Here is a 24149-nt window from a genome sequence, read left to right as displayed (position 1 = left end):
TGCTTCACTGGTTAGCCTGTCATTTATCTGGGATCTTTATGAAGTTTTTAATCAGCTGCGCTCACATGCTAGTTTAATGTCTCCCTCACTCTTGCATATCATATTAAAAAAAGTAATGGCGCATATTGGCAGAAGTTATTGTGAATTATACTAAACAAGTTGACTTAAGAAAATTTAGTGGCATTTAGCATTATTAGCTGCCAACTTTTGAGTTTAGCTTAGGGGGGTATAAAAAAAACTTGCATCCCAATAAATGTATTGTATACAATTGTCAAAACATTTGGTAATTAAACTGAATTGTATTAAGTTTAGTAACACCATGTTACAATGTTTACATGGTACAATGACTGGTTGGCTACTGTTATTAGTTCTTGACACATATATTTAAAGATTTGATTCCAATCTTGATATTGAATCAATTGGATAAATATCAGGTACAGTACCTGCATGTTAATTTTTCTCAAGGAAAAAAATCCCTCGACTAATACTGTAAACATACAGGGAGCCCTGCCCCCTATTATTTTACAGGTTAAAAGTAACAGCTGAAATTAATATAATGCAATATAATAATAACGTTACAATATTTGAATGATGCGTAAAATATAATATGCAATATATATATATATATATATATATATATATATATATATATTTTTTTTTTTTTTTTTTTCTAGCTAACTAACATTACATATGATCATTAAAGGAACTTTATGTAAGAAATGTATTTCAATTAATCATAAAATGACCCTGAAATGTCACTACACACACTCTAAAAAATGCTGGGTTAAAAACAATCCAAGTTGGGTTGAAAATGGACAAACCCAGAAATTGGGTTTTTTGAATGGGTCCATTTACTAGGGTTCAAACAACCAAATTTCTGGGTTTGTCCATTTACAACCCAACTTGGATTGTTTTTAACCCAGCATTTTTAGAGTGCATTAGGAATTCATGTTCATTTCGAATCCTTATATCACTGACAACAGTAGTCCGGCCAGGATATTGTCATTTAAAAGTTGTTGTTGCAGCCCTCAACTGATGCTGATGTTGTCATGTTGTGTTTTGGCCTGAAGCTCCACCCTCCACCTATCGACCAATCACGAAGTCAGTATACTGGAAACCCAGAAGCTTCTGGGTTGCCAGCTCTGCTCTAGGTACCACAAACGTTCCTGCTGGATCCTGCAGCCTATCTGACAACCTCGAGTCAGGGGGGAGGGGGAGAGGGGATACACAGCTCTACAGTCATTTAAAAGTGATTGCAGGTCACAATCTTACATACGCTTCATTTAAATGGCTTTCCATTTTGACATACTTTTTGCAAATGTTCCATATCGTTAAACTGTACTGACTTTCAATATAACATATAATGTTCATTCATGTTTATTTAACTAGTAAAGAGGAAAAGATTATCAGTTCACATGCTGGCCGCTACAGCGATCTGTCACTCCATGTTTTAGAGCGCCACAACTGTAGTTCAAAAATAATAAATAAATAGTAAACTAAGTAAGATTTTAGGTTTACTTAAAAAAAAAAAAAGTATATATAGTGGTCTAAGTTCAGAATTTTGGTGTCATTTTACAGGAAGCCCTTTGAAGGTACATAAAACACTGCTAAAAGTGATAAACATGTAAGTATATGTTGTCTAAGCTGTAATAACCCCCCCAAAAAGTAGGCGCTTTTTTTAATTTAAAATTATTATTACTTTTTTATAAATTCATTTTTGAAAGTGTGTAACTCAGGCCCTGTGTGGGGCAGGTTTCTGCAGACAGGCTGTTTCCACTAAATTCCAGAAAATAGTGGAAAAAAGAAGTTTGTCTATTCAAATGGGTCTGAAGGGATGACATTCCCGACCCTGTACAGGGTCCACGGAGTTTAAGTGGTTAAATGTTACTTAATTATACTTAATAAATTAACTTGAAGTATACTTATTTTCCATAAGGGTTTGTTTCATAATAAAGTAGCCTGTCTTGTCTGTCAGTGTCCTCTTTGCGTGGTTTTTTTTCACTGCGTGAGAAAGTGAATGTGTGGCGTGAGAAGAGTGTCAATTGAGCATCTCAGCATTTTTAGTATGAAGGCACATTTTTAAGGAAACTGTCTTCAAAGGCACCCTAACCAATCTCATGAGAAAACATATGTTTTTCCACCATCTTGAATTGATTTGTGTACCATTTGTGGGGGCAGTGGTGGCTGAATCTTCATCAAAATATATCACAATCACCTAATTAATTTTTAGTGTTTGACACTGAATCTTAATTAAAGGGATTGTTCAGCCAAAATTTTTAATTCTGTCATTACTCGCCCTCATGTCGTTCCAAACCCGTAAGACCGTTCATCTTCGGAACACAAATGAAGATATTTTGATGAAATTTGAAAGCTCTCTGCCCCGTCCGTAGATAGCTAGCTTTGCGCACAAATTATTGCTTCATAAAATTAAGGTATAACTGGAGTCACGTGGACTATTTTAACAATGTTTTTAATACCTTAATGGACCTTGAAAGGGTTAATTAAATAGCTGTCTATGGAGGGGCCTGAGAACTCTCAGATTTCTTTAAAAATATCTTAATTTGTGTTCCGAAGATGAACGAAGGTCTTAAGGGTTTGTAATGACATGAGGGTGGGTAATTAATGACAGAATTGTAATTTTTCTAAATTGTAAGAATTGTAAGTGCAACTGTGCCCTAACTCCACCTCTAGGGGGAACTCGTGTCTCCCCTCCAGATCAAAAAGGCCTACCAGGCTTGCGGGGATGCTGCCTTCACCTTACACGCTATGGCATTGTACACGCCCTGACTTTGCTCTGTCCCGTCTGCGCATTGTAACTGTACGTGGATAAAATGCAAATTTCAGGACCTCAGATCAGCTCTTTGTCTGTCATGTAGGTCAGCAGAAGGGAAAGGCTGTCTCCAAGCAGAGGATGGCCCACTGGATAGTGGATGCCATCACCTTGGCCTACCAAGCACAAGGGCTGTGTCTGAAACCTGGAAAATGCTGCCTTCGAAGGACACTTTGAAGGCAGGAAAGCATCAAGCCAAATCCAAATCTAGTGTTAGCTTCACTTCCTGTCTCCTGAGAGACCTTCATCTGATGGATTTTTGAAGGCAACATAAATGTATCCTTCGCTGCCTTTGATATCCCACAATCCTGTGCTTTCCATTCAGTGGCGGTTGAGCTGGGAAAATAAGATGGCGTCCGAAAGTTGCGTTTACTGGTCAGTTTGTGTGTAAATGTATGTTTTTTACCAATATTTTCCATTTCTGATATAATTTCTAGCGAGAAATTACTAATTTAGTAATTAAATCTGTGTTTAATTCTCACCAAAGCTCTCTCTATTTAGCAGTAGATCATTAAAACGTTACACTACCTTAGAAGTCTGTCCGAAATTAGTTTCATGAGGTGACTTCATGCACAACACCCTGCCTTGCAAGCCATTGACTCATAAGGCAGCGAGGCAACGAGTCAGCTGTCTAGGTTTTCGGACGAAGCCATGGTGTGCCCTGTCCGCTCAGGGTGTGAGCACACTCTACTAAAAGTGGTGCCTCCTCATGTGGGTTGTTGGCACGTGACACCCCGCTGTCAGATACCTGTAGAGCTGCAGGCTGGGAGACACCCAACGCGCTCGCTAGATCCTACGTGTAGGGCCGGTTTCCTCCTGTGTTCTCACCTTAAATGTGTAGAAGCACTGAGAGTCCCTGGCTCTTGTCGGCCTGCTTCGCCCTGAACCGTGGTGCTTTTAATCTCCAGAAGCAAATTCTGTTGAGTCCTCCATTACCCTTGATGCCGGACATGGCGGATTGTCTGGAATCAGACATCTTGCCGCTGAATCCTTGAGAACCGGTACATGGCTGGGTATATATGAGTGACCCTGTGGGGATCCCATATATTTTTCCACGGTTGCTCCTAAACAGAAGCCTGTGTATTTTCCTTGGGAATGCCCCTTCTTCAGGGGGCTGGAGCCCCCTCTTGCTTGAGGGCTACGGCTCAGCAGTTGTACTCCAAATAACTCCTTTGGGGTAGGATGTGGGTTCCACAGCGTTCCCTCCTAGAGGGCATGGTTTCCCAGTGTTATCCAATAAGTCACTGAGTAGGTCATGTGGAACTGCAGTGATGGTCTTCTCTGTGTGAGCCCCACACGGGGCCATGGCGCTTTGGTAGAAATTCCTACTCGTCGGTATCGGAAGTGGCGTCAGAAGTGACCGACTGAATGGAAACGTCTCGGTTCCGTATGTAACCCTCGTTCCCTGAAGGAGGGAGCGGAGACGCCACGTCCCGTTGCCATGTCCTCGGTACCCAGCTGGGGTGCCAGTTCACCTACTCGGCTCCTCCTGATTTGATGCAAGCACATGAGCCTCATTTATACCCACGCTGCATTGCATGAGCAGCTGGTGCAATCATCGCATGCCAATGTCCATTGGCTCGTTTAGTTACACTCAAAGTAGATAGTAAGTAGAAAGTAGAGCTAAAAACATAAATGTGAACATTAAATACTATCAAATTTGTAATTATTCAAAAATTTTGAATGGGAGTGTATATCAATGACATAGAGAAATACCCACAAATTATATTACAGTGCCAGAAAAGTGACATAGTTTTAAATAGTAATGAATCCGTTCATAGCCTTTCGCTAAAATCATAGTGTGAAGTGCTTTGACCATAAACATGTATTCAACCCATAATGTGTATGTCATTGATGTGCTTGGCTCTGTAATTGCTGCTTGCAGCTGTATTATTAGGGCTAAACCTGTGTATTATGTCTTCATGCTTAACATTTTTGCATTTACAATTTTCCCCAGAGTCTTCATAAAACGTATGGAATCCAGTTGTGCCCTAAAGACATTGCTGAACTAAATCCAGAAAGAATCACATCTCTTTCTCGCATTGAGATATAGACTTTGAGGCTAATGACTTCAGACTGCAGGTGCTAGCTTTAGCATACAGATACATCAGTCCGAGCACGACAGCTTCAAGAGACAACATGAAAAAGTGAGATTCAGCAGTGTTTCTACAAAAATCCCAGCATTATTTAGAAAACTGGCAGGCTGTGTAAAGCTATAGAAAATGGAAAAGTGTGACAGATGTGCGAGTCAGCTTTTGAGGCATCATGCGTGTCAGTTTGTATGTTTTAGGTTCAGGGTGTGTCAGGGGAAGACATACATTCACTTTATTCCTACAAATCCCCTCTTGAGGAATCATGTTTCAATGGATGTTTCATCAAAAGAAGCAAGACAGTCTTTTTATCATGATTACTGATCATTTTTGACCCTGATTCGTTTCCATAGAGACAATGTCATTGTGGGCAAAAACAAAATTGCTTCGAGTTGGAAGTGGTTAGTGAAATGCATGTTCTCAGCCATCATTGCGGTACATTATTTTCCCCACACATTGCCATGGCTGAACTGTTGGCTAGCGTTCCCTTCCTGTTTCTAAGAAAATATTTTTTTAAAGCATTATTGTGCTGCAAAACATCCAGTTTTTTTTTAATATTCAAAAAAATGTATTGGTGTTTTCCCATGCAAAATTCATCACCACAATGCTGTAGGAGTGTTTGCCAGGGTGTCTATGGGGTTTCTAAGGTGTTCAAAATGGCTTTGCACATTGCTGTGTGGTTGCTAGGTTGTTCTGGGTGGTTGCTAGGTGGCTGCTGCATACTGTCAAAAAACATTTAAAAAAATTTGACCACTGCTTTGCCAACCAGAAGGAAAATCAGAGGAAAAGCAAGCATTGCTGAAAGAGAATTATCTCTCTCTGTGTGTGTGTGTGTGTGTGTGTGTGTGTGTGTGTGTGTGTGTGTGTGTGTGTGTGTGTGTGTGTGTGTGTGTGTGTGTGTGTATTATATACAATCAATTAATCACTTTTTAATCACACTATAAAACATATAAATAACAATATTTACAGTAATATAAATAATAATAATAAAAATAATAAATAATAATAATAAATAATAATAATAATAAATAAATATAATAAAAACTAGAAAAAATCTAGTAAAAAAATCTATAAAGCATTGAACAGAGCATTCCAGTCTAGAATCCTAAATGGACCCAGGACAGGTTTCTCAGGGCTTCTTAGTGAACATCCTCTTGTTCTGCACTGACAGATCAGCGCAGGGATCAGTTCACATTGCTGAAGTCTCCAGACGGCCACAAATGCCAAACCGCTCTTCAATCCTCACTAGCCTATCCGGTGCTGCGTTCACCGGCCAACAGATCAGATCATCTGAATGAAGCAGCATTTAGGTGAAGCTGAGGACAAGCAGGATGGCGTCACCAATCATGAAGGTTTTTCCACAGATCCAATTAACCATAATTCCCAAATTGTGCCATGTGAAAGAATAAGTACCCCGGAGCCATTTTATTTCTAGCTCTGTGCCTCTGAGATCATTACTAAATCTCTATAATACAGTACAGTAAATGTCAAGTCCATACAGTAAACTTTGATAGCCCAAAATGGATAGCTTTGTTGTCCTGATGTGAACCAACCAGTTGATTTACATGTTTGCAAGTTTTTACATTCAAATTATATCATTCAAAAGTGATTTTGGCTTGCAAAGTGAAAGTTCCCCAGTACGCAGGCATTGCTACATCAAAGTATTTTCTAGTTCCAGCAGTACTTGTTGGCACAGTACTCTTTATTACTTCTTTACACGCTTTATTTTGTATTTGCCTAAATATTTTTTTTTCCTACCCTGCCATGCAAATCCATATTCCACAGAAGAAAGACATGGGTAAAAATCAAATGACCAAAGAGAACATGAATGAGACATTGCTCCCTTGTGTTGTCCACACAGTAAACCAGTGAAATTAACCAAATGAAATGAGTTTATTTCACTCATATATTACCAAAAGTTCATTGTACTTAATAGAAAAAACTTAAGTGAACTCAATATCTGATTATATTAAACTCAATGAGTGCAGCAGTAACAATTCCCAGCATGTACCTTCCTCCCAACCCCACCAAAAAAATGGTAAAAAGGAAATCGAAAAATGTGTCCTTTTTATGGAAACTGATAAAAACATAATGAACATCTAAAAATAATTTCTTGTTGAGAGAAGTTGTTGAAAAGTTAAAATGCTCGCCAATGATATGGTAACTTTAAATGATTAATGTTAGTTTTTTTTGGAATTAACTGTATCCTGAAAATGGATGCAATTTAGGGGTATAACCATACACTCATGTCACGATTTGATATGTAACTCGATACTGAACCCACGATATGATATGTATCTCGATATTTTAAGCCAAAATAAAATTGTTTTTTCTTTTTTTAAATTAAATATTATTTTTTGTGTTTTATTATCAGGACCCACAAATATTATACATTATGTATAGTTGTTGTATCATTATGTAATAAGATTATTAATGTAATAATGTATGTCACTGAAACTCTAAACTTTATTTATTTTTTCCCCTCACACATTATTCACACTTTCAATGCAGGCAGCATCTCTCCGCTTTGCCCTGCCTCTCCAGCTATTAATGCAGTATGTAAGAATAAACAATTTGAAATGCTTTGAATAATCATATCACTAAAACTAAATGTGATCTGGTTATTTAAATTATGTTTGCGCGTTCACTAAGGAGTGTCAAATGGTGTTTGCGCATTGACTTTGTGGAGTGTCGCTTTAAATAATGTTTACGCTCTCACTGAGGAGCGCCGTTCCGTCAGCGCGTGCACTTCAGATGATCAATGCAATCCGTCACAGCTCTAATTGCAAGAAAGCTCGTCAAAATGATCGCTCTCAAACTGTAAACGTTTTAATTGTGCATTTTCGCTCTCTTGTGTTGTTTTAGCACGTCATGCAATCATTTGAACGTCCGTATTTACTACGTATGTGCTTCATGTTAAATATATTCACCATATAAAGTCATTGTGTCTCTTCAGAAGACTTGAAGACTAAAGAACATTCGGATTAGACACTCGATTAGTTATTTTTACATGCCTTTATGACATTCTTTGCATCTTTTAAGTTTGAGAGGAATGGAGTTTAAAAATGGAGGGACATAAATCCCTCAGGTTTCATAAAGAATATCTTCAATTGTGTATGGAAGTTAAATAAAATAAACAAATTGATGGTGAGTACATTTACATTTGTGGTAGCCTTCATTTGTTCATTTGTTATTGGGTGATTTATACCTTATAAATAGGGACTACTATACAGCAAGTTGAGCCTTGGATAAAACAACTGAATCATATCGTTTCCATCAATGATACATATCGTCATGTGTTTATATCGCGATATATCGTTTAACGATATATAATTTTAAAACATTATAATCTGGTGTGCATATATGCGAATAAAGAGAAGCACAAAAGCAACAATAATGTCATGGGTTTGTCTTGTGGAAGTCATAAATGGTGCAACAAATGCAGTTTGCATGTAATAGTTTTATTATGGATAAAGAAGAAAGAAATGACAGATAAGCAAACTCTAAAGGTAATAAATTCTTCCTCACTCTACACTATTTGGAAATAAATATTGCATGCAGAAAGAATAAAGAGTTTTGGTCTGATAACTCCCTAAAAGCAATAACAGGAGCACTTGTTTCTTCTTCAGTTTCAGCTCTAATTCTGATGGCTTTCCTAGTCATTTCAGCTCTTTTGTTGCTTGAAAAAGGAAAGACGATCTCTTTGAAAGACTGGGAATGAAACAAAACTCAGGGGCCCCGTGGGGCCCAAAGGTAATGTGGCTCCTCAATGAACAATAGAAGCTTTTATATGGAGAATCACACAGACAGTCTTGTTCTTGTTTTACTTCTTTGTCTCTTCAATCTGTTCAACTTCACTGGATTCGTCCACCACTTTACCATTGATCATGGTTTGCGTTACCACCTTCACTATCTTACGGGTACGAACGTCAGGCTCCTCTGTGGATAGAAATACAGAGAGGGAGAGATGTTAGCGATATGCCAGATTCCCGGACTGTACGTTCTGTATTGCTGTGGAAGACTGTTAAGAGAGGCTGCTCTGTTTGGCAGTGTTTAATGTGTCATTAGTTTTCAGTCACAGCCGGTGCGGAGCCCAGGTGAGAGGACAAACGCACTCCCAGAACATTCCAGAGCCACGGTCTGATATCTGATGAATGTTTACCCAACAGTTCAAGTTCAGCCAGCTTTAAATATACTTAAGCATCAGACGTGCCATCACACTGCTGCTGAATATCAGTCTTTCTACTGTTCTGAATACAGTTCGGTACAATTCTGACTCTCGTTTATGTCTCACCATTCTGACATTATCTAAAAAAAAGCCAGAATTGCAAGATATAAACTCAATTTTGACTATTTTTATATCCCGCAGGCCTGAGAAAAAAAGTTTTAATCTTTATTAATTTTATATTGTAGAGCTTTCATAAATTTGTCTCTCAAAAAACTTTAACAGTAAATAGCTGATCAAGACTTTTTGTGAAAAGACTTTCATTTTTAAAATACATAAACTAAAATGTTGTAACTTTACTTTTATTACTGCTTCATTTTATTTAACGTCTTGTTTTAGCACATTTGTAAATTTTGAAAAATGTTCAAAATTTGGGGTTTGTAAGATTTTTGTAAAGAAATTATTTATTTTATTCTGCAAGGACACATTAAATGAAAAATTGATTTCCTTTTCAAATAAATTCTTTAAAAAACTTTTCTTCACAGTTTCCTCAAAAATGTTAAGCAGCACGTTTTCAACATTGAAAATAATAAGCAATAATAAAAAACAGAATTATTCAAATGGAAATTATTTTTAATTGTAATATTTCACACCGGTTTTACTGTATTTTTGATACAAAATAAATGAAGCACCGGTGAGCATAAGATAATTATTTCAAAAATATTAAAAAATGTGTGTGTGTGTGTGTGTGTGTGTGTGTGTGTGTGTGTGTGTGTGTGTGTGTGTGTGTGTGTGTGTGTGACCCCAGACTTTTCTCAGTGTAGTGTATGTGTATTATAGCTCACATTTTTCTTTGTCCACATTTTTCTTTATTTTTTATTTTCTGTATTTTCCCCCATCCCCATCCAAGGTCTTTCCCCTTTTTTTCTCTTGTCATTGCTTGCTTATATCTTGCAGTTCTGACTTTATAACACACGCAAGTTTATATAAAAGTTAGTCCTTTTTTCTCAGAACTGGTCTTTATAACTCGCCATTGAGAGTTCATATCTCGCAATTTTGAGAAAACGTCAGAATCGCAAGAGAAAGAAGTGTTTCTCTCGCAATTCTGACTTTATAACACAATTGCAAGTTTATATAAAAGTATTTTTTTCCTCAGAATTTGACTTTTTGTCTCATAATCACACATTTTTCTTAATTTGTTCTGCATTTCGAAACCAAAATCTTAAAATGTCAGAGGAAAAGAGAAGAACCTTAAAATGTCATCCTTTTACCATGATTTTCTATTGTCATCAACACTGGAGGTACAATTGCAAATTATATAGCTTATAACAATTTCACACAAGATGTGCTGCTGTCATGTAGTGCCAGAATTACTGTAATTTGAGATGATGACATCTGATTCTACCCTCTGTTATTTCGGCAATATTTGTTAGAGCTATATGCAAATTTTCACAAATGTTTGTTGAATGCAAAATGAGTTTGTGCATATTTGTTGTATTGTTTGCTGAATGTAGCGTGTGACAGTGCAGTACTCACTCTTGGGTGGTGGAGGAATCTCTTTAACCCTGTGAAATAAAACACAAAATGTGAATTATCTAAACAGTCATTAAGATGCAAAAATCCCAGACACTAGTATGTCACACACACACACACACACACACACACACAAAAAAAGAATACTGCTAACATTACAGTGAGTAAATAATGACCATTTTCTAATGTTGTCAAAACAAATGTGTTAAAAATATTTAATACATTTCTTGCAGCATCCATTTTTTTTTCTTACATCCTTGGGCTGCGTTACATTAAAATGAAGTTACATTATTATAATGATTATATGATCACCCTATCCATTCAAGTGCTTTTAAACCATTCAAGTGAGATTAGACGTGAAAAAGAACTTAAACCTGTATTGGTGCGCAGACGTGAAGCAGCTCTCTGTGAACAAACAAACAAAACATGCACACAGAAAGCCGCTTCATGTGCGCCAACACCGCATTGAATTCTCATTCACGGTTGATGCAACCTTTCCAGATGAGAGTGAGGATACTTGCCAAAAAATGGACATTTTGATGATGAAAAATGTCCGTTTTTTGGCAAGTATCCTAACTCTCATCTGGGAAATACAGCATTCAATTTGTTTCAGAAGTCTTAAATGAACATTAAGAGTGAGAAAAGCAGATGCGTGTCAGATCCGCGTTGTGTGGCAGGTCATAAAGTGACAGCAGCTTCATAAACCTGCTTTTGTCTGTCATTAAAGTGATAATTCACCCAAAAATGAAAATTGTCATCATTTACTCACCCTCAAGTTGTTCCAAACCTGTATACATTTCTTCCATCTGCTGAACAAAAAAGAAGATATTTTTGAAGAATGTTTGTTACAAAGCAGCTAGAGCAAACATTGATTACCATTATAGGGGGGGGGGAATACTATGGTAGTCAATGGTTGCTCTATCTGCTTGGTTAAACGTTCTTCAAAATATCTTCTTTTGTGTTCAGCAGAACAAAGAAACTCATACAGTTTTGGAACACCTTGAGGGTGAGTAAATGATGACACAATTTTCAATTTTATTAGCTAAAATTGAGAAGAAGAAAAAAACTGTTTAATAGAGACATCAGTATTGCTATAAGTGATATGGCCTTCATTCATAGTAAAATATGCCATTAAACAAATATTTATACTGTTTTTATGTTGTATCTAATATTCCTTTGGAGATTTAATGTGAAATTATTACAATATAAAAATATTATATGAATATGCAATTAATCGTGATTAATTAGTTTTTTTAAAATTGATTGACAGCACTAAAAGACTAGCCTGGCTCCGCCCCTCCTACGTACAGTGATGCCAGTAATGCGTTACTCTAATCTGACTACTTTTTTTCCAGTAATGAGTAATCACTAAACATCTAACTAGTTTCAAACCAGTAATCAGATTAAAGTAATTTATTCAAGTCACTGTGAGTTACTATTTTAGTCATTTTCCTTTTTTTGTGCCTTGGGGAGAGTATTTTTTTAGGATTTTTTTAATTTCAACTTAAAATGTCAGGAGATACATTGTGGATGTTACTGTAAAAAAAAAAAAGCACTTGCCATTTCTATGTTGAGGCGGCAGGGGTGTTGTCGGCAACTGCTGAATGTAACTAATAAAGTAATCTTACTTAGTTACTTTTAAAATCAAGTAATCTTTAAAGTAACTAAGTTACTTTTTAAAGGTGTAATCAGTAATCAGATTACTTTTTTAAAGTAACTGTGGCCACACTCACTACGTACTTTTCATTTTCCTTCAGTACTCCGTCTGGGATTGCGGTATATTCTTTGGTTTTCTCCGATCAGATTTTAACTGGTCCAATCAGCGAACAGAGGGAGTGGCTAAGAACGATGACGCTGATGTCATGCTCTATAGTCTATGGTTTGAGATGACATACGTCACAACAAAACATTAACAACGTTATGGGAAATCCAGTGGCTCTGGGCAGATCCAATAGTTTTAAACTTCAACAGAGTACCCGCATTCAAGGAAGTAAGTGCTTGTCAATGGAGAGTGGCCAGACTCCCTGTACAAACGAAATGTACGAGAGTCTGGCAGGACCAGGCTACTAAAAGAATCCCTCGCACTCACGTTTCCTCGCCCTCCAGCAGCCTCCTGTAGGTTGCGATCTCCATCTCCAGGTTCTGCTTGATGCGCAGGAGCTGCTCGTAGTCCGTCTTGTTACGCTGCATGTCCAGGCGCAGCTGCGACAGGTTCTCCTCCAGCTGGGCCAGGGTAGACTGCAGTCGCTCCATCTCCATGGTGTACTTCTGCCCCGTCTCACTCAGGTTACCCTCCAGAGCCGAGACCTGTCAGGGAGGTTAAATGGGATTAGTTAGTTGAAGCCTAACAAGAGCACACACACACACAAACACATATGGTAATTGCTTAAATGTATCCATTTGGTCAAACATAATTTTTAATGCATGGTTTCAAATGGAATTGTTGCATAAGTGTTACATCCCAAAATACATAAATGTAGTTATGTGGGTGCGTGAATAATTACCATGGAAATTAAGCTATTCCATCAGTAAATACATCGATACTATTTATTTTACATGTAATCATGTTTAAACTACCAACCACCGGTTAGTGATAAGGTGAACCGTCCAGACAATGAGGCTTCTTTGGCTTTTGCTCACATGCTGATAAGGAAGAAACCTTTATTACAAACACTTACAGGCCACTATTCCTAAAAACTTCAAAACACTATGTGCTCTCATTGTCCTTTTGTGTTCCACAGAGGAAAGAAAGTCCATACAGTCCTGGACAGATCTGAGAGCAGTTGACAGAATTTGTATTATTAGGGCATTAAAAGGTACGACTGCCTTGTGCATTTAATTTCACCCTCAAAATATCACAGTATCAGCATGGAAACTGCGAATCAACCCCTATGTGAACTCACATCTTGGCTTATTTACACAAGCGTGACCTGTTGATATCTACTACATCTGAGATGCTGGGAGTGATCTTGGACTGGCATGAGACTCAAAGGTCATGAAAACAAGCAAACCTGTTTCTGATTGAACGTTCTAATGGAAGTGTTCCTCTTTGGAGCTCTAAGAGTGTCCTACTTTTAGTAGGGTTTTAACATAATCCAACAACAAACTGTGTCTGTGCTTCTTGCAGCACACATTTGACTTGTGTAAGTAAGTAATGGCATGTGATGGAGCATTTATGGCTTGGGTCATTCAAATAGCCCCGACATAAAGGGCAGGGTTTTACTTTCCAGTGGTAAGCTGTAACTTTATCTGCATTGGCCGCGGCTCTAGAAGTTCACTCAGGGAACAGAAATGGTCCTTAAAAGGTTCCTCCTGCCTGGTTCTGACCTGTTTGTGAAGGCTCTCCAGTTCCACTTCCAGTGTCTGCAGAAAGCGTTGCCTCTCGGTAAGTTCACTCTGAGCCCCTCTCAGGGCCTCATTACTCTCGCGCACCTGCATCTGCACCGTCTCCAGCTATAAACACACATACAGTGAAGTGGGTTACACATACAAGACCACCATGCAACAGTAGAAAGTAATATCCTGCTAAAGGTTACTGCAGCACCAATTCTTACATGATGATGATATCAGTTATAATGACATGGAACCATGTCAAAGATGACTACCGCATCATTTGTTTTTTTGACACCTTGGTATTACCATGGTTCCATATCCAAAAGTTTTTTTTGAAGTACTTTGTTTGGAGTACTATATAAATATCTTGGTTACATGTACCAAAAATACCATGGTACCATAAAAATATTTTTAAGCTATCCCTTGTGTAAATTTTATGGTTTCAATTACCAACAATACTATGGTATTACCATGGTTATGTGTCCAAAAGTAGCCTAGAAATCTAGACGCACCCTAGCGGCAGCAAATCTGCCGCGAATTTCGTCTAGCAACTCTCAATACAATTCTGAGCTGCAAACTCTGGTCGGGCCAATCACATCGTGTATAGAGCCGGTGGGCGGGGCTTAACATAATGATGGCTGAGTTGCGCTTGTGTGCTACTAGTAAACACAGAAGCTGGCGAACGGCGGCGGTTTTTTGAATCAGCTTTGACCGCGACTCTGGAAGACTTGGAGTTAAGCTTTTCTTTTGAGAAAAAAACAAAGAACGGCACTGAAGTCATTCTTAAAATGGTAAGATGTGTTCGGAGTTTTGCCGACCGGATACGGCGAATGTTTAATCTATCAACAAGCTCTGTTTCATCTTCGTTGCTCTGGTTGGTTGTAGCGCTATCCTATCGCGTGCAGAGGGAGTTTGAAAGACAACCGTTTATCCCACCCCTCGGATTGAGCCCTGTCAATGGTGAGATTCCAGACCAAACATCTTGATGTGGGTCTGGCTTGTCAGGCTAGTCCAAAAGTATTTTTGAGGTACTTTAACCATACCTTGGTTTCATATACAATAAATATCATGGTATTGTTTTCATGTCCAAAAAACATGTTAATACCACAGTATTTTTGAAGTACCCTGAAATAACTTGCAAATACATAGTTCACACGTATTTAAAAACATTATTTTGGTTCCATATAAAAATATATGGTTATAACAGTATGTTTATAAGCACCATATGTGAATATTATGGTCACACATACCAACAATATCTTTGTGTCCAAAAGTATCTTGGAAGTATCTTGAAGTACCCTAAATACCATGTTTTAGCTTCTACAAATACCATTATATTAAAGTGACCATATTTTTACAAAAACATAGTAATACCACAGTATTTTTGAAGAACCTTCAACACTAAGCCGATGTGAATCGAAAATGTTTTGTCTTTGCATTTGGCCTTTAAATAAAGTATTTTTGTGAGAAATCTTCTACTATTATGTGTGCAAAGTACCTTATGTAAACTCCATGGTTTCACTTTCCAAAAATATCATTATTTACCATGGTACTACGTCCAAAGAACATTTGGAGTAAAATGTAAATTTGGAGTAAATGTACCATGCTTTAGTGTGCAAATACCATGCTTTAGTGTGCAAGGTGTTTATGTAAGTGAAATGTCATCTGGGTCTAGGAAACTCTAAATGGCTACCAAGGTACTGGTTATGACCCTGTTCCCCTGGGAGCACCAACCTTTTTACGGTACCAGTTCTCAGCTTCCTCCTTGTTCTTCTGGACAATGCCTTCATACTGAAACCTGAGGTCGGAGAGAACCGTCCCCAGCTCTGGCCCACGGGCCGCATCCACCTCCACACTGACTTCCTCTTGAGCAACCCGGGCCCTCAGGCTGTCCAGTTCCTGCAGAAACAGTGGGAAAACGAATGAGAGAATGATAGAGAGAAGGATGTGGTATCACTAAACAAATTGTGGTAATATTCTGAGGAACTAATAAAAACTGTTAGTCTTTGACTAATGAGACATTTAACAAGTTTGTGTATGTTAAATGTGTGTGTTTTCTGTGTTTGAATATTGGGTTGTGGTTTGTGTGGTGATTTGAGACTGCAGTGTGAATTATGGGAATTTGATACCACGTGGTGGCACACGGTAGGTGGAAGTTACTTCATTATTAAGTTCTTCTCAATAAATATTTAATAGAGTTGATCTCATTTTACTCACCAAGGAAGCATGCAATGTGCCTCTCACGAAAACAGATAAACACTTCAGATATATTTTGAATATTCTACAACCATGACACCACACCCTTCTGTCCAAATATACCCAGAGTGTATGCGTGAGAAAGACTATAGAGGCTTAAAATCAACTTGTTGTATTGCAAATACAACAAACGCATATTATTTCTGAATGCAATTCACAACGACCATTATCACAGTTAGTATATTTTCTTTTCATATTGAGTATTGTCATTTCAGAGCTATAGTTTAAAGAGGAAGAACTTCTTACTCTGCAAGTTAGTTAAACTAGACATGTTTATAGCTAGCTACCTGAAAACCTTAATCTGATTTAATGACGCAGACCTTTAATGGTAACTCTATTGCCCTCTTAAGTACAGGGAATTCAAGCATTTGTATTTGCACTGCTTCTTTGCGCTTGGAATTTGTTGGTCAAGCATTTGCGTCTTTGTGTGCTTGAGTAAAGCAAGTTTCTGGCCTAAAAATGCCAATCAGCATTTGGCTTCAAGTCAGGAGGTTAGCTGCGAGGCACATCTTAGATTTCATTTGACAAAAGAACCGAATGGATTGGGTTACAAGTGATTCCAAGCATGGTCCTTGTCTATCAAATACGATATAGGTCACAACTTGACACTCTTCAGGGGTTTGACAAGCCTGTCCCAATCCATTCCCCCATGAATGTATGCAGAAAAGGGGCATTAACAAAAGTTTGGAAGGAATGAACCAATGAACTTTGGACTGGCTCACATCCTACTCTTAATGGACACTTACATGCTACTTCTAACCAGTTTTTAGACTGAGGGCATGCTGCAATGTGGAGAAACAGCTGCTTCTCTATAAGGTGCAGCATTCGTTTACACTTCCTTACCTCCTCATGATTCTTCTTCAGGAAGTAGAGTTCCTCTTTCAGGCTGTCTAGGTCACCACGGAGTGAGGCGATGATCTGGTCATGGTCTGATTTGGCTTTCTTTAGGGCCACACAGTCCCGCTCCACCGACTGACACATCGCGCTCTCCGTCTCCCATCTGCAAGCACACATCCAGTACATGCCTCTTAAATTCCCTCAACAGATGTTTCAAAGATGTTTTGAGAGGTGCGGGCACTCACTTGATTCTGAAATCATCTGCAGCCAGCTTGGCATTATCGATCTCAAGCATGATCCGAGCGTTCTCCAGGGTTTTCTTCCTTAACTGTAAAGTAGAGGAAGTAAAGATGAATGTCTTCATCTCAAAAACATTGAAACCACAATTCAAATTATTATAGGGAGAGTAATTAATTATTGAAGACATCATTTTGCATGGCACAATTGCAACCAGGGGTATCCAATCCTGCTCCTGGAAGGCCACCTTCATCTAGAGTTTGGGTGCTTCCCAATATTCAAACGGATGCTTCCTGGTACCTCGGTCCAGCCTATGACCTGATCAAAATTAGTCAGCTTGAAGAACATCTCAGTTGTCCAATTGCACCACGAGGAGGTCAGGAACGAGGGGCAAGGAAGCTTCAATGAGGAGCTATGAGCGATGATGTACAGGTGTATCTCATGCAGAAGTCTTTTTTTTTTGTCGAAAAACCTGATTCATGTATGAATTCTCCCCCTCACAATAATTTGAATTTATGTTTAATCATTCATTGCAGTTTAAATAAACCATCTCACATATTTCAACAGGGCATCTTTTTTTAAAAAACTTTTATTTCTTAACCAAACTTTTATGGGTTAGTTCACCCAAAAATGAAATTGATGTCATTAAGATATTTAATATTTAGTCTGTATGCAAGTGTATACACACTATACTGTCCATGTCCAGAAAGGGAACGGTTATGAGTCAGCGTATCGATTCATGATTCGGATCGTGTGTCAAACTACTGAAATCATGTGACATGGGTGATCCGAATCATGAATCGATTCATAACCGTTTGAATCTTTATTTCAGGATTAAAAACAAACAGGAAAGAGAAGACAATGCTGAATAAAGTAATAGTTTTTGAGATTTTTTGGCCAAAATGTATTTTCGATGCTTCAAAAGATTCTAATTAACTAACTGATGTCACATATGGACTAATGTGATGATGTTTTTATTCCCTTTCTGGACATGGACAGTATAGTGTGCACACACTTTCATACTCTCTCGGACTAAATATAAAATATCTTAAACTGTGTTCTGAAGATGAACGGAGGTCTTATGGGTGTGGAACGACATTAGGATGAGTCATTAATGACATCAATTTCATTTTTGGGTGAACTAACCCTTTAACATAAGGGAAGCGCAGCTGATGACGCTTTGAAGGGATGCTTGAGAGCTCAAGAATATTCCAATACAAAAATAAGCTTTCCTTCAGTTAATCTGTCCTCATTTTCTTTCCTTGCACCTCAAGGGGAGTGGAGTTAGGAAGTGAGGAATAATAAATGAGAAGGAACCGTCAACTCCACCCCTAATAAAACACAGCTGAACCAGCTAATCAAGGTCTTTAGGATCACTCGAAACTTTCAGGCATGTGTGTTGGCGCAGGCAGAAACAAAACTCTGGGGGAAGGTGCCCCTCCAGGAGCAGGATTGGACAGTCCTGTCATAGATGGCAACCATGGGAACACAGGATTATGTTGTTTTTCTCAAGGGACACAATGGTGAGGGGAACCTTTTTAAAATTAGAACTGTTGGGTAACCATCTGAAAGTTTCGACCATTTGACCCTTTTACAGAGCTGTTTATCCATATTTAAGTATTACTTTCCTTCTTTGTTAAAAAGTAACTGTTTAGTCTGATGGTAGGTAATCATTAAAGTAGTGTGTCTGTTATGGCTAATGATCAAAAACATTGCTGAGCACACTTTCAGAGCATGTGCATACCTGTACACCATGAGAAATACTAATAAACTTTGTTTTCATGAAGTTCAAAAGGCCTTAAGGGCATTGTCCACATACTTCCTGTTCTAGGGCATGGGCTTGGGCCATCATGGAATCGATATCGTGCCCTTTCGGCACACGGTCCAGCATCAGTTGCTTGATTTTCAGCTCCAGGTCAGCGTTGGACTTCTCCAGAGAGCGGACCTTGTCTAGGTAGTTGGCAAGTCGGCTGTTGAGGCTTTGCATGGCCTCTTTCTCGTTGGTGCTGTTGCCATGAAGGCCGTTGAGGGACAGGTTGTTCATGCCGTTCAAATCTGACATGCTCAATGAGGAAGAGCGAGACAGGGGCTTGGAGGCAGCGAACGAGACGGAGGCTTTGGAACGGGCACGTCCGCTGTCCCTAAGAGACATGCTGGAGAAAGAGGGCTGCCGGCCCAGAGAGAAACTCCGTAATGAGAAACTAGACGCCATGACCTCTGAGGACGGGAATGAAAAGAGAAGTATTTCAGTATGTCACAGCGGTATCCTCAGTCTTTTTTTTATAAATATCTATCACTAAAAGTTGAATAATATCCTTATACTATATCACCATATAAGAAATGGATTGCACAACATTGTTACATTTAAAGATATATTTCCACTATATCCAAATGTACAATAAGGTATACAACAGTAAAGGTATTGTGTGCTTTTAGAATAAAAATAAAAATAAGCTTAAAACCTCCATCATATCCACATTTTGAGAAAACTTTTGCAGAACAATAATACTAGTAACCAAAAAATGCAAAGAAAATCATATTTGGCAGAAGAACATCACACATTGCCACCTAACCTCAAGACTTCCAGCTTAAAATGCTCTTCATACAAATGGACTTTTCAAAAGAAGCTTTTCAAACCAAAAATTTTCCATTGCTCCCCCAATGCTGGATTTTACATCTAGAAGTAAATGTCCAAACTCAGTAAAAAATGACTTCTCAACTCTGGGCTGCTTAACAGGGTTGGTTCACACCTTCCTAATCCATTTATCTCCTGCCATAAAGTGATAACCGTTTGACAGCCTGCTACTGTTAAAGAGCTCTGGGCTGAAGGAGTTCTTTATGCTGATCTGGGAACAGAACCCCAATTCTGACAGTGATGTCAGGGGTTATTCTGACAAAGACATGTCCAGTTATATCCCACCACTATATAAGACCATTTTGCAATGTGACATTATTAGCATGACAATTTAATGCTAATAAATAAACAAAACTAATAAAAAAAAAAAAAACATGGTAACATTTTAGTATCTTCTTCTTTCGGCTGTTCCCTTTAGGGGTCGCCACAGCGAATATTTACTTGTTACTATGACTTTTCCCCTCAATAAACTCCTAATTTACAGCATATTTATTTTTAGTAAGGTAGTTTTTGTAGTCGTTTCGCTTACATTTAAGAATGTAGAATAAGGGCATTAAAATGTGCTTTATAAGTACTGATAAACAGCCAATATCCTAGTAATATGCATGCTAATATTTTGCTTCAAGTTTTCTACTGTTTTCTAGTAAAATATTAAGGGCATCAGGCAATGCACAAAAGTTCACTGAGTGATAAAGATCACATGACATGTAAATGGACACTGTATTGTTGGCTCATCAAACAATGAACCTTCTTCTGATGTGAGGTTTGTTGTCTTGGATACTACGCTTCTTGACTACATTTTGAGTTACTCCAAAAAAGATAATGTGATTATTTTGTGGAGGTGCAACAACTTTAAAATCAGTTGTCAGTCACTACAAAATACCTGATATAAATTAAAAAGGAAAAATGTTCTCAAACCACCCAAGAATCCCTGCAATTTAAGTCTATATAAGTGAATATTAATATTAGTACCAAATATAATATGAATCATAACATATATAATTCCAAAGACATCTGATATTATAAGTTGATTTATATGTAAGACAATAAGTTCCACCAGATTCATACCTGTTGGACGGCTTCTGTGGTGAGGGATGTGTAGAGAGTTAACCTGTGGTCAGTTCTAACGGTGCCTCATATACAGCTCAGGACAGGGCGGGGCTTACAGTACCTGCACACCTGTGGGAGGAGTCTTCACATCGCTGTAACTCAAGACACCAGAGAACATGGCATGAAATATTCAACAGGTTTCTGATGTAACATGAACAAAGAGAAAAACAAAGCCAGCTCTATGTGCCTGCAGAACAAGATCTATGAGCCAGAACAGTGTTTACTACACTATACTATTCTTATTCTCTCTGAACTAGATCTGAAGGATAGCCTATCTTTTCAGTAGTTTAGTTATCAAACTGGGCTCTACTGAACAAAAATGATTGTAGCCTGGCCTAATTTACAGAGGTGTACACACAGAAACAGTAAATGGTTGTCCTGTATGTGTGTGTGTAAAAGCACATAGTTTCCCCCCAAAATTTAAAATTCTGTTTAAAATGTATTCAAACCTATATGGCTTTATACCTTCTGCTGAAAGAGAAGATATTTTAAAGAATGTTGGTAATCAAACTATTTCGGAAAAAGTCAGAATTGTGAGTTGTAAAGTCAGAATTGCGTGATATAAAGTCGCAATTGAAAGTTATAAAGTCAGAATTGGGAGTTGTAAAGTCAGAATTGCATGTAAAGTCTGAATTGTGAGTTGTAAAGATATAAATATAAATGATATAAATGATATATATAATGATATAAAGTCGCAATTGAAAGTTATAAAGTCAGTATTGCGAGCTGTAAAGTCAGAATTGCGAGTTGTAAAGTCAGAATTGTGTGATATAAAGTCGCAATTGAAAGTTATAAAGTCAGAATTGCAAGTTGTAAAGTCAGAATTGCGAGTTGTAAAGAATTGCATGATATAAAGTCGCAATTGAAAGTTATAAAGTCAGAATTGCGAGTTGTAAAGTCAGAATTGCGAGTTGTAAACTCAGAAATGCATGATATAAAGTCGCAATTGAAAGTTATAAAGTCAGTATTGCGAGTTGGAAAGTCAGAATTGCGAGTTGTAAAGTCAGAATTGCAAGTTGTAAAGTCAGAATTGTGTGATATAAAGTCGCAATTGAAAGTTATAAAGTCAGAACTGCAAGTTGTAAAGTCAGAATTGCGAGTTGTAAAGAATTGCGTGATATAAAGTCGCAATTGAAAGTTATAAAGTCAGAATTGCGAGTTGAAAAGTCAGAATTGCGAGTTGTAAAGTCAGAATTGCGAGTTGTAAAGTCAGAATTGCGAGTTATAAAGTCAGAATTGCGAGATATAAAGTCAGAACTGTGAGATATAAAGTCAGAATTGCGAGTTGTAAAGTCAGAATTGCGAGATATAAAGTCAGAATTGCGAGTTGTAAAGTCAGAATTGCGAGATATAAGTCAGAATTGCGAGATATAAAGTCAGAACTGTGAGATATAAAGTCAGAATTGCGAGTTGTAAAGTCAGAATTGCGAGATATAAAGTCAGAATTGCGAGATATAAAGTCAGAATTGCGAGTTGTAAAGTCAGAATTGCGAGATATAAAGTCACAATTGTGAGTTATAAAGTCAGAATTGCATGATATAAAGTCGCAATTGTGAGTTATAAAGTCAGAATTGTGAGTTATTAAGTCAGAATTGCGAGTTATAAAGTCAGAATTGCGAGTTATAAAGTCAGAATTGCGAGTTGTAAAGTCAGAATTGCGAGTTATAAAGTCAGAATTGCGAGTTATAAAGTCAGAATTGCATGATATAAAGTCGCAATTGTGAGTTATAAAGTCAGAATTGTGAGTTATTAAGTCAGAATTGCGAGTTATAAAGTCAGAATTGCGAGTTATAAAGTCAGAATTGCGAGTTGTAAAGTCAGAATTGCATGATATAAAGTCGCAATTGCGAGTTATAAAGTCAGAATTGCGAGTTATAAAGTCAGAATTGCGAGTTATAAAGTCAGAATTGCGAGTTATAAAGTCAGAATTGCGAGTTGTAAAGTCAGAATTGCGAGTTATAAAGTCAGAATTGCGAGATATAAAGTCAGAATTGCGAGATATAAAGTCAGAATTGCGAGTTATAAAGTCAGAATTGCGAGTTGTAAAGTCAGAATTGCGAGTTATAAAGTCAGAATTGCGAGTTATAAAGTCAGAATTGCGAGTTATAAAGTCAGAATTGCGAGTTGTAAAGTCAGAATTGCGAGATATAAAGTCAGAATTGCGAGATATAAAGTCAGAATTGCGAGTTATAAAGTCAGAATTGCGAGTTGTAAAGTCAGAATTGCGAGATATAAAGTCAGAATTGCGAGATATAAAGTCAGAATTGCGAGTTATAAAGTCAGAATTGCGAGTTGTAAAGTCAGAATTGCGAGTTATAAAGTCAGAATTGCGAGATATAAAGTCAGAATTGCGAGTTGTAAAGTCAAAATTGCGTGATATAAAGTCAGAATTGTGTATCAACGTCAGAATTGCGAGTTGTAAAATTAGAATTGCGTGATATAAAGTCGCAATTGTGACTTTATCATGCAATTCTGACGTTACAATTCGCAATTCTGACTTTATAACTTTCAATTACGACTTTATATCACGCAATTCTGACTTTACAACTCGCACTTCTGACTTTCTGATTTTAACTCGCAATCGCAAGTTATAAAGTCTGAATTGCAACTTGTAAAGTCAGAATTGAGTGATAAAAAGTCGCTATTGCAAGGTGTAAAGTGTGATTTGCAAGATATAAAGTCGCATTTGTGAGTTATAAAGTCAGAATGGCGTGATAAAAACCTGCAATTGTGAGTTATTAAGTATCATACGATGACGTGACCAGCTATCATATTCCAAATGAAACAAGTTTACTGTATTTTCCAGCAGTAAAGTACCACTCACTTTTTCTTGGCAATAAATATTTCGTAAAAAAAAATAAATAAGGCTACTTTATATGATACGCACAATCCGATTAAGTCAAGCTGCTCTGGTTAACACCTTTTAAATGTCCACAACTCCAGTGTAATCCTTCACTCAAACTGTGTCATGGGAACAGAAGTTGAGAAGCAAACAGAGATCTTTTGTGTCAGCTCTTTAAACACAATGAAGTACCCAGATTCACAAGGCTGGACTCTCAGAGCCGATGTCAAACTAGATGGCACCACTGCGATTGATTCGATTCACACATCTATGTGTTTCAG

General features: G+C 37.6%; 1 protein-coding gene across 1 annotated transcript; it reads right to left on the bottom strand.

Annotated features, from left to right (window-relative positions):
* Window positions 1–8367: 8367 nt before the first annotated feature.
* si:ch211-243g18.2 (uncharacterized protein LOC559906 homolog) lies at window positions 8368–21098 on the bottom strand. Its single transcript, XM_067432846.1, has 9 exons — window positions 20985–21098; window positions 19101–19498; window positions 17290–17372; window positions 17051–17207; window positions 15686–15850; window positions 13946–14071; window positions 12708–12925; window positions 10622–10650; window positions 8368–8859 (listed from the first exon to the last, which is right to left on the bottom strand). Exons 2-9 carry the CDS (start codon window positions 19491–19493, stop codon window positions 8744–8746), a joined length of 1287 nt encoding a protein of 428 aa, XP_067288947.1. The 5' UTR covers window positions 19494–19498; window positions 20985–21098; the 3' UTR covers window positions 8368–8743.
* Between the last annotated feature and the right edge of the window lie 3051 nt (window positions 21099–24149).

Source organism: Pseudorasbora parva, chromosome 23 (assembly GCF_024679245.1).
Source record: "Pseudorasbora parva isolate DD20220531a chromosome 23, ASM2467924v1, whole genome shotgun sequence".
NCBI classification, from domain to species: domain Eukaryota; kingdom Metazoa; phylum Chordata; class Actinopteri; order Cypriniformes; family Gobionidae; genus Pseudorasbora; species Pseudorasbora parva.
Note: the sequence above shows the minus strand (reverse complement) of the source record. Positions and strands in the feature narration are given on the sequence as shown.